General features: G+C 45.2%; 1 protein-coding gene and 1 pseudogene across 1 annotated transcript; one reads left to right on the top strand and one right to left on the bottom strand.

The window, feature by feature from the left end:
* The first annotated feature begins 2,276 nt into the window (after positions 1–2,276).
* On the top strand, positions 2,277–10,171 carry LOC109779838 (uncharacterized). The gene is made up of 14 exons (XM_020338459.4): positions 2,277–2,465; positions 2,589–2,742; positions 3,217–3,311; positions 3,899–4,052; positions 5,533–5,668; positions 5,758–5,844; positions 6,634–6,724; positions 7,338–7,442; positions 7,801–7,901; positions 8,006–8,071; positions 8,163–8,250; positions 8,786–8,846; positions 8,931–8,994; positions 9,881–10,171. The coding sequence occupies exons 1-14, from the start codon at positions 2,390–2,392 to the stop codon at positions 10,007–10,009; spliced, it is 1,407 nt and encodes a 468-aa protein (XP_020194048.1). The 5' UTR covers positions 2,277–2,389; the 3' UTR covers positions 10,010–10,171.
* LOC141021167 (uncharacterized) lies at positions 4,480–5,411 on the bottom strand (annotated as a pseudogene).
* Positions 10,172–10,747: the final 576 nt, after the last annotated feature.

Genomic DNA, 10,747 nt, shown 5'->3' on the forward strand with positions numbered 1-10,747 from the left:
CATATTGATTCGGTTTACCTACCAGAGATGACCCCTAAAAATGTGTGAAGACATTGAAGACAATGGTGGTCTGTGAAGATATTCACATTGAAGACTATGACATGAGAAGACATCGCATGAAGACTATGGAGTGCGAAGACATAGTTGTTTCGTAGTTTCCTTTTCTTCTTTGTTGAGTCATAGGAACCACCGTACTGTTAAGTGGGGTCCAAGTGAACAGAGTCAGAGTGACTGATGTGATGCTCAACCAAATCCTATGTCTTCGAGCGAAGACAATGAGAGCAAATCTTATCCAGAGCTGGATGAGTCAGCTTTACTTGTAGCCCAAGTCAAGCTGCCGCGTGTGTTTGAAATCTGACCGTTGGACACGTGTTAGTTCCTTAGTGACCCAGGGTCATTTCGGACAAATCAGGTCGGGTTGCCTCCTGGCTATAAATAGCCCACCCCATACACCATAAATTGGTGGCTGCTCAGAGTTAGTGCACGGCTTTTGTCGTTTGAGAGCAACCCACCTCCGAAGCATTTGAGAGAGAGATCCTTGCAAGGACAAAGCCCAGAACACCCAGAGCCAAAGAGTGTTAGGCATCACTGAAGTCTTTCTGTCCGCGTGAACTGAAGACTTGTTACACTTGAGGACTGTGAATCCTCCAACCGGTTAGGCGTCGCGTTCTGAGCATCCAAGAGCCATTGTGGATTGCCGGTGAACGAAGTCTGTGAAGGTTTAGATGTCTACCTTGAAGACTTACCAGAGTGATTGGGCGAGGACTGTGTGTTCTTAGCTCAAGGGGAATAAGGTGAAGACGCAATCTTTTGAGTTGAATCTCAGCCTCCCTAACCAGACGTACAGTTGTCACAGCAACTGGAACTTGTCTACCAAATCCGTGTCCTCTCCAAGCAACTGGTTCTATCCTTCCCATCTCTCTACTTTATAGTTTATCTTCGTGAAGTCATTGCCTGATTGCTTGAACTGATTGGCTTCACTGTGTAAAGACTGTTTACTGTTTGGCTTCATACTATCTTCCATCCTGATCCATACTACCTAGCTGCTGATAGTCTTCGTGCTTTCACTTCATTGCTTACTTGACTATGGCTTGTCTAGTATAGCGTACCTTCCGCTGCATATCAATAGGTTCATTTCTACTGTTTGTCTTCAAAGCCCCCGTGTTTTGAAGACTTTCATAAAAATCGCCTATTCACCCCCCTCTAGTCGATTACTAGCACTTTCACTCGCCAAAGGCGAAACCATTACCGTTGGACGAATCAGACCGGAGCAACACCCCAGACACACCATCGAACTCCAGATCTGGCACCCCACATGACTAAGACATCGGAGGAGGAAACCATACCTGCCATCCACGAACCACGAACTCAACACATGATCCACCATCTTCCAGATGCTGTCGATGCAGACCACAATCTGCACCCGCTCCCGGACCAGCTCCCAAGCTCCGCGCCGGTGCTGGAGCCAACGCCGTCGCAACGACGGAGCCCGAGGACACATGTCCACCATGAGGATGCCGCCGCCGCACCATCCTTGCTTGAACAGACCGATTTTCAAATCCATCCCCAACCATAGGACCGATCACCTCGTCGGAGTAGGATCTGAAGAAATTTTATTCAGTGCCACGATCGCCACTGCCGAAGCAGAGATGATAAGCAGCCTAAAAACCTAAACTATGAGAGACTAAAAAGATCCACACACGTGAATTTGGTGACCCCCCTCAGCACTCACGTCCGTATCGTCAGCGGAGGAGAGCCGCTGGAGGCCGGAGGAAGGCGAGATCGCCTTTTCTTTCTTCAAAAATGATATGTGCAAGCTGCAACTTGCGGGTTATCGGTCTAGTGGTGAAGGTCCTGGGCGGTTGAGTGTCGGCTGATTAAACTCGTATCTGACGTCTGCGCGTGCGGCGGAAGTGTTCGCGTGATCGGCCGGCTTATTCTAATTTTTTCCCTTAACAAAACTAAAAAGATTTCACTATAATCTTTTTTTAACACAGTACAGACGCAAGCGCTCATACATACGCGTATACACTCACCTCTATGAACGCACACACGCACATCCTACCGCTATGAGCACCTTCGAGAGACTGAGCTGGCTTATTATTTTACAAAGTCACCATAGGCGTCTCCCTTGTTAAAAAAAGAAGACAATTTCCAAATTTAGTTGTCACGCGGATGGTAATTTCCATTTGTGTTAGTAAAGAACGTTCAATTTGTCCTGGTTAAGAATCCGACGTTTTTAACATTTTACAGATAAAAAAGAGGTCCGTACACGAGGCAGCCAAACCCGAACTCTGAACTGAAGCGAAGTCCCCTGCACGCAACGCGCCGGCGTCGCTGCACGCACGTCATCTCCTACCTTTTCCTTCCCCGCCGGCTCCCTGCCCTCATGGACTCCGGCGAGTGCTCCAACTCCAACCCCTCCGCGTCTTCCCCGGCCGCCGCAGGCGTCTGGGCGAAGCTAGGTATCGGGCCTGTTCAACCCAACTATTCCTCCATGTTTTTTCCCCTCCTCTCTTGGGTTCCTTCGACCGCACGGTTCTTGATTCTTTCCGATTTCTTGGTCCGTCCCGTGCATTCCTTTCCAGTGCCTGCGGATTCCGCCTACCCGGAGGTGGCCGTCGCAGAGGGCGACGCCGTGGTCTGCTCCCTGGTCGCCCCCGCCGCAGGCGGGGAGGAGCTCGCGTGGTGCGAGATTAGGCGCGGCGGCGACGCGTCGTCGGCGACGATCCGGAACCTCAGGTATGATTCGTGGTACTTCTTTGGGGCGATGTCGATCTCATGGAATGCGTCTTATTGGGAATGTGCGGGTTTTGGTGTGGTTTTAAGGTCCTATTTTGGTGCTGTGTCGTGTAAGATTGGTACTGTTGTTGCATGTTTGTTCTTGTGAGGGGACTGCGATAGAATGCAAATTTTGGTTGTGTTTGGACTCTATTTCGGCGATTTTTGGTTCGATTTCGTCCGAAATGGTGCGAATCGATAGGGAGAATTTTGACTTGTGAGAAAGGCGCCTCTTTTTTCTTTTCTTAAGCTGCACTAGTGTATCCATGCTCTTTGGTAACTTAAATTCCTGGAGTAGTACCTTTTACTGTTTTATCAGACTCTTGTTAATGTTTCATGCTTGCCATGTCATCCTTGTGTGATTTGTATACCATTATTGATTATATTCTTGCTAATGTTCATACTTTGCCATTGTCCATGTACCATTTGATAAAGCTCGGATGCAATTATTGTTGATGGAAGAGTTATCCAACAAGAATTGGTTGACATTAAACCAGGGAGCAAGATTGTCCCAGGGCCCCGGGAAGAAGGTCATATAGTTTCCTATTTTCAGTTTGTGCAACACAGATTAGTTCCACTGCATGTTCTACATCCCTTTTCATTGGAGAAGAAAATATATATTTTATGCCTTATGAAACTTAACAAAATTTTGTGCCTTTTCACTAAATGTGCATTCTTTGATCATTTTTAATTCTTATGTAGCTAAGAGTATCATTCTGTGTAAGGTAGCTCCTAGGTTTACAAAGTGAAACATGTGTATGCTACAATTTTACATCTATTTATGTGTTCCTGAACTCTGAAGAACTCCATATCTGCAAAAGGAAAAAAAATATCATGTGTTATTGTAAGTATATACTGACAACATTCAGATTGTCTTGAATAATTTCTTGCTCAACAAACCAGTACTTCCTCACTATCTGCAAACCTACCACTCATATTCTTAGAATGTTGTCAAACCTGCAAAGGCTGTAGCCACATTAAATTAATACAGAGTCCTTGTACTTGTGGATCAGCAAATCTTTACCTTTTAGGAGGGCTCTAATTTTCATGCTTCTCTAATTCTGAACAGATGAACTGGATTATTTTGTAACACACTCATGATTTATTTTTCTTCCAGGTCATTTAGTGTATACCTTTGATATAACAGCTGCGAAGGACCATGACAAAAACAATGTCAAGATTTTACTCGATATTGAGAATGCAAAATGCAGCATATGCTTGAATTTGTGGCATGATGTTGTTACTGTTGCTCCCTGCTTCCACAACTTCTGGTACTTTTCTAGCTTTCTTAGCCAATCTCAGCTTTTCTTTTAAAGTTTAGGTGTTGATCCTTTTTTTTTCGAGAAAACGCAAAAGAGTTGCGTTTCATTGCATTGAACAGGAAGACTTCGGGGGTACAACCTCCAGAAAGGAGGGACACACACACACACACACACACACACACACGCACACACACACACCCGACCGTCCTCACCAAGTGACTACAGCTAGGTGAGGAGGTGCCCTCAACTACAGACACACGCAACGACATTAGGCCTCGCCCAGCCTTGCCTCCAGCCAAAATGGCGAAGCACCGAGACTCGGGGCAACAGGGCAGCATCACTGCCATTGCCAGGCACTTCCAGGGACGAATGCAGCTTCAGGACTGCCCAGGCCGACGTACCTCGCACCCATGTGCCTAGAGAGTCGGCGGGTGAAAGGCAGGGCCTGATTGGAACTGGTGTAGCATTCATTGGGGAGCGCCGGCGCAGGCAAACGTTGTGACCTGCTCCTTGTGTAGCAGTCTACGCCAGAGCCGATGCATCGCCAACCACCATCTGCCGCATCAAGTACTCCACTTGCAGCCAAAGCAGCGCCATCAAGAGGGGAGCGGCGTTGAGACGCCGCCGCTGCCCGGTCCGGGAGGCCGGACCTAGGATTTCTCCCGGTGCTCGAGGAGGAGGTCCGGTCAGGGTCATGCCAACGCCTCCAAGGAGGTGACGGCACCCTCGGGCGTCGCCGTTGACAGCGCAGGCCGTCGCTGCGCGGGGATTTCGCCCCGACCCAAGAACGAAGGACCTCAGATGCAGTGGCAGACCGGGCATGGCGAAGAATCGTTGGAGAAGACCAACACACATGGGGGAAGCCTAGAAACGTTGTCGTCGCAGGAGTGGGCACCGACCAGCGCAGCTCCAGCAGGCCGGCCACCGCCGGGAGCGCGTCCAGCAGGCGGCTGCAGCCACCTGCACCGCGCCGCCGCCGCGCTGGCCCGCAGCCTCCGCCGCCAGGATCCGCCGGGGCACAGCGGAGCAGCAACCGTCAGGGTCGCCGCGAGCGTGCTTACTAACCCAGCGGCAACCGCCGGCGGCGGCCGGGAGGGGTGGGAGGAGGGAGAAGGGTGGGTGGGGGCAGAGTGATTGTCGCGGGCCTGGGCGGGCTCGTGCGGCCCAGATCTGGGCGCCCTCAACTCTGCCACATGCATCACCGGCCGCCATGGCAGCGCGACCGCGCACGCAGTCCACGCCATCTCGACCTCCCCGCGAGCAGACGGCCGCCCGCCGCTCCAGCGCGCCCAGCAGCAGCGCGCGAGCACACGAACGAGGGCCCCGCCGCCGCCGTCCGCCGGTGAGGGCTTTGCCCGCCGGCGACGGCTAGGGTTTCGCCTCCCGAGTCTCCCCTGGGAACGACGCGGGGGCTCGGGGGGGGGGGGGGGGGGGAATTCTTCAGACATCTCTCCGATTAGGTGTTGATCCTTTCTCCTTTCCAATTTAGCAATGGCTGCTTCTCAGAGTGGTTGAGAAGGTCTTCGAGCAAGTCACGTGATAAAAGCCAGAGTGCTGCCTGTCCACAATGTAGGACGCCAGTGCAATCAGTTGGAAGGAATCACTTCCTTCATAATATTGAAGAGGTATCATAATTTGTGCTAATGACTGTCTTGAATTTTGTTCCTGAAATTGTTATTGGTGGGCTAGATTTTCTTTCATTGTTTTTTTGTAGGCTATACTACAAGCTTTTTCGTCACTACAGCGGTCTGATGATGAGATTGCGTTGTTAGAGTCATATGCCTCAGTTAAATCGAATCTTGTGAGTTTACAACCTTACTGTAAGAATTGCCGGTGTTCACTATTTTCTACATGCATCAGTTCTGGCGCCAGTATGTCATATTTTAGTCATGGTTATCTGATTTTTTGTAAGAAAAACCTCACCCTTTATCAAATGCCTGCATTAATTTCTTTGTAGCTAAACGGCCGATTAAGTTTTTTAATTTACAGTTGAGTCTCATGGACTTAAGTGGTTAGCTAATCTATCAATTATCACTAGCAGCATCTTAATACAAGCCATTCAAGGCTGTGACATGATAAATTGGACATCTTTCTGTGGTCTGAAAATATCACGTTTTTGTGAGGTCTGTAATACAACTTATCTGTCACTTTTTTTTTGTATGAATGCTAAGGTTAGTCTTGATTTGTGAACTTGATGTGTGAATTTGTTGATGAAATTTTAAGATGACAGGAATATAGCAGTTTATCTTAACGTTTTAGCAAGGGAATTCATGGAATATGGGACCTGCAGAATGAATATTTACCTAGCATGTTATGATTTGAATTTGTTTAAAGAACTCACAGGTGTACCATTGGATGAAAAGTTCTGTAGTTGTCTTCATAAGTTTGCTCGTCTTTTAGTTAAAATGTATCATTGCAACCATTGAGTACCTTGTGACAATTGCTCCTTGCTAAACCTACTGAGCCTGAGTTCATAGATGGTTCCTTTATTATATTTTCTACTTTACCAGTATATTTTTCTTCTATATATATGGTCTTTCTCCATTCCCAAGAATCTAAATAGTTGGTGACATGTTATTTCATGACGTAGGTTTTGGGAAAACAGAAAAATCAATCAAGAAAGCGCCCTTTGCCACCTGCAAGTGATGAAAGCAACGATGAATTTCCATGTCCTCAATGTGGTAAATATGGGAATATCGCTTTGAATATCATCTTGATCAACATATATTAGTACATGCTCGCCTTCAGGTTTTCAGAATCTGGAGATTTTTTTTCATAACTATCAAAGTTGTTCCCTTGGGGCAGCGGTAAAGCTGTTGCCTTGTGACCATGAGGTCACGGGTTCGAGTCCTGGAAACAGCCTCTTGCAGAAATGTAGGGAAAGGCTGTGTACTATAGACCCAAAGTGGTCGGACCCTTCCCTGGACCCTGCGCAAGCAGGAGCTACGTGCACCGGGCTGCCCTTTTTTTATCAAAGTTGTTCCCTTGGTACAATAACAGTGTGTGTGTGTGTGTGTGTGTGTGCATTTTTCACATGAGCTCAGACTGGGTGCATTCGTTTTGCATTGATATGGCTAGAGATGTAACTTTTGCATTCTTTCATCAACGTTAAGACAAAAGCAGTTCTTACTTTTGTTTTTAACTTATTATCAGTTGAAGTTTTCAACGGGTTACTCTTAAACAGCTTCTAAAAGAGAACAGAGTAATGATATAATTAATTGAGGTTTTTATTCAGCTTCCCGCGTCTACTTGTTTCATCCGTTTGTTTGTGTTTTGAACATGTGACTATTGCAGGTACAGAATTTGCTGGATTTAGATGCAGTCCCCGAGCAGCACACATACAGTGTAATGGATGTGGAGGACTGATGCCAGCTAGGCCTAACACCAGTATACAAAAATGTAATTGCCGATTTTGATCGTCTGTATTCTTGTTAATTGCATGGATTATATTATTTTGTTCATTTGATATGCTATTTAACACTACAACACTACTGATGCAGTGCTACATCATTGAACTGCAAATTTGGTGTTTTAATTTTATTATTGGCCTTCCTTAGATATTTTCGTCATTAGTTAGTTTCCTTAAGGCTATTCTATTGCATAAATCTGCATGAATAGTATAAGCATTATTCTTACTTGCTTCTCAGTAAATTTCTTAAGGTGCAGTCACTATGAGCAGTTTGGCTGCTCTTCTTCCTAATTTACTTTAGTTTTATGACACCACTCTTGGTGCTGACCTATCATACTTATATTGCAGGTTTGGGGTGTGATGGATCATTTTGTGGAGCTTATTGGTATTCCCAAGGAGTGAATTCAAGTCATTGTAATCTAATCTGCAACCAGGAAACTTTCAGGATGGTAAGCCAATCTGTCTCTGCTATATTTTAAAGCCCTGATGTACCTTCTCATCATCATACACATCAATTGCAATCTTTTGACATGATGTGTGCATACTATTCCAGATCTCTCAGCACCATATCTCTAGACTTCCGGACACGCTTCATGGGGGAAATCCATATGAAAAAGATGTAGGAATATTCCATCTTGATCTTATCCCTTATCATTTATGGCCTTGATGGTAGTTTCATGTGTGAATGAACTGTGGTTTCTCCTCTCTAGATTACAGAAAGGTGCATACAGAAATCTGGCAAAACGTTGCAAGCTGTAATCTCTGAGTGGATAGCAAAGTTTGATAATAAGGAACTTGGTAATGTTCTGTTATTTCAGTTGAATATTGTTTTGGTGCATATGTGATAGCTGTGAAGAAATTATCTTAAAAACTTCAATTCTATCTTGATATGACAAAATACTGGTGTATATGACTTTATGCATGATTTGAAGGAAAGCTTACTTTGAGTGTTATTTGGCACCTGGTTTATGCAATACTACCTCTGTTCCAAACAATTGAAGTTCTGGGTTGTCCTAAGTCAAACTTGTTTAAGTTTGACCAAGTCTAGACAAATATATTAACATCTAGAACACCAAATTACTCTCATGACATTCTTTGCGGAATATATTTTTGTACTATGTGTATTTGGCATTGTACATTTTAGCACATCTTTCTATAGAGTTGGTCAAACATAAACAAATTGGACTTAGGAACAAACCTAGAACTTCAATTATTTTGGAACGGAGGACTATACTCCTGTTGCGTGCGCCCACATATATCTTTTTGATAGGGAAACGTTCTGATATATATCATATTTGAATCATTATCGATATGATGCTCTTGCTGCATGCAGATCGCTCAAGGCTGCAACTGAATAATGTTGAGGCAATTACTTCCAGGACATACCTTTGCAAGTAATTGCTTCCTGAGTTGACAAGAATAGTTTCTTGATTTCATCTTGGTGCCTTTGCTGATTTTGTTGAGTCAAATGAATGCAGCCATTGCTACAACAAGTTCGTTGATTTTCTGCTGTATTGGTTCCGCGTGTCAACGCCCAGAAATGTATGTATACTATTAACTCTTACAGTCAGTTCGTACTTTCATGAGCATATGCTAATCGGTTAGCTTATGTTAGATATGCCTCCCACTTTTTGTAGTGAGATGTCAATGTTGTAAGTACACTTATTTAGTTGACATACAAAAAATTGATGTCCACAAAGGACTTACCAGATACTACTCCCAGAGTTGATACAAAAATTGATGTCCACAATCCGGAGTTGCTTTGCCAACTAGAATAAAAGCCTTTACAATGATCCAGTACAATACTAGGTACATGGTACTGAATGCAGATTGGTCATTTAAATATGATAAATTTAAGGCTTACAGCTTTGTGAAATGTAGTATATGCTGGTTTCCCCAAGAGCATAAAAGCCGTTACATTTTAGACCATTATATAATATACTCCCTCCGTCCGGAAATACTTGTCATCAAAATGAATAAAAGAGGATGTATCTAGACATATTTTAGTTCTAGATACATCCATTTCTATCCATTTTGATGACAAGTATTTTCGGACGGAGGGAGAACATTGCTAAATGGTTTTTAACTGTCTGATATTCCTGTGGTTCCCTACCTGTTTGTTTGGTATGGGCCTAAACTAGTAGTAATTCGTTTTGATAAGCATAGAATTCCTCCCAAGCTGACAACAGTATCAAGGCACGGTTGATATATTGTGATAAGTTATTAAAAGGGTTGCATAAAATGGTATGATCACCAGTTCCAAGTTAATCTTGTTTGAATCCGACAGATTATCTGAAGCAGGAGATTTCTGATACGGCTGTTTTGTTGAATGAATGCCTTAACAACTGCATACCCCCCCTGCATTCCTTATTTATTCTTCATGTATCCTATCTGTCTCTTGATGGTGATGTGGATGTTTGTTTTCCAGCTTCTTCCAGCTGATGCTGCTGACAGGGATAGTTGCTGGTACGGTTTCATGTGCCGTACCCAGCACCATCGACAGGACCACGCCAAGAAGCTGAACCACGTATGCCGTCCGACGAGAGGCAACCCCTAACTTGCCTGACGTCTCTTGAAGCCGCTTCTCCAGCAACGGAGAAGATTGTATGTACATAATAGAGCAACGCACACACCTTCCGAGTTTGATTTGTGTGGTAGACCATACTAAACTGTTTGTTTCCCTTCGTCATCCAATGTGGCATACATTCCATGTTCCAAACTGTCATGTTTATGTCGTGTTCCCTTCACGGCCAAGCTCGCCTCCTGGAGCTCATGTCATTTTTCATGTGCTGTGGCGACCGATGCGCAAGCTGAAGTGCCTTTGGCGTGCGCTAGAAAAATCGCCGTTTTTCGCACATGAGCATGGGTTTAGCATAGGACAGAGTGCTTTCATCTGAAGGAGAAGGCAAGGCTGGTGCTTGTTAGGATCTGTTTAATCTTTCCTGTGTGGCTACAGTGGGGTGTAGCTGAGTTGGCATTCTGTCGGCAGGTTAGGGGTTATGTATGGTTCCAAGGATGCACAACTGGGCTCTCGCTTTCGTTTCGCAAGCATGAGAATGAGATGGGCATGTGCACAGTAGCAGTGGCATCAAGTTTTCACCCATCTTTGTCGAACAACTCGTTGGCACGGGCGTCGGTTTCAGGCGATTGTGGACATGAGCGCCTCCAGTTTATGTCAGTTTGAAACCGTAAGCAGCCGCCAAATATCATAACTTGCAAAAACCGGCACGGAGATTAACCACTTGGAGAAAATCCCATAGTTAACCTGCAATGAGGCGATGTGCAAGTCGGAAAC

This window comes from Aegilops tauschii, chromosome 4 (genome assembly GCF_002575655.3).
Source record: "Aegilops tauschii subsp. strangulata cultivar AL8/78 chromosome 4, Aet v6.0, whole genome shotgun sequence".
NCBI lineage: Eukaryota > Viridiplantae > Streptophyta > Magnoliopsida > Poales > Poaceae > Aegilops > Aegilops tauschii.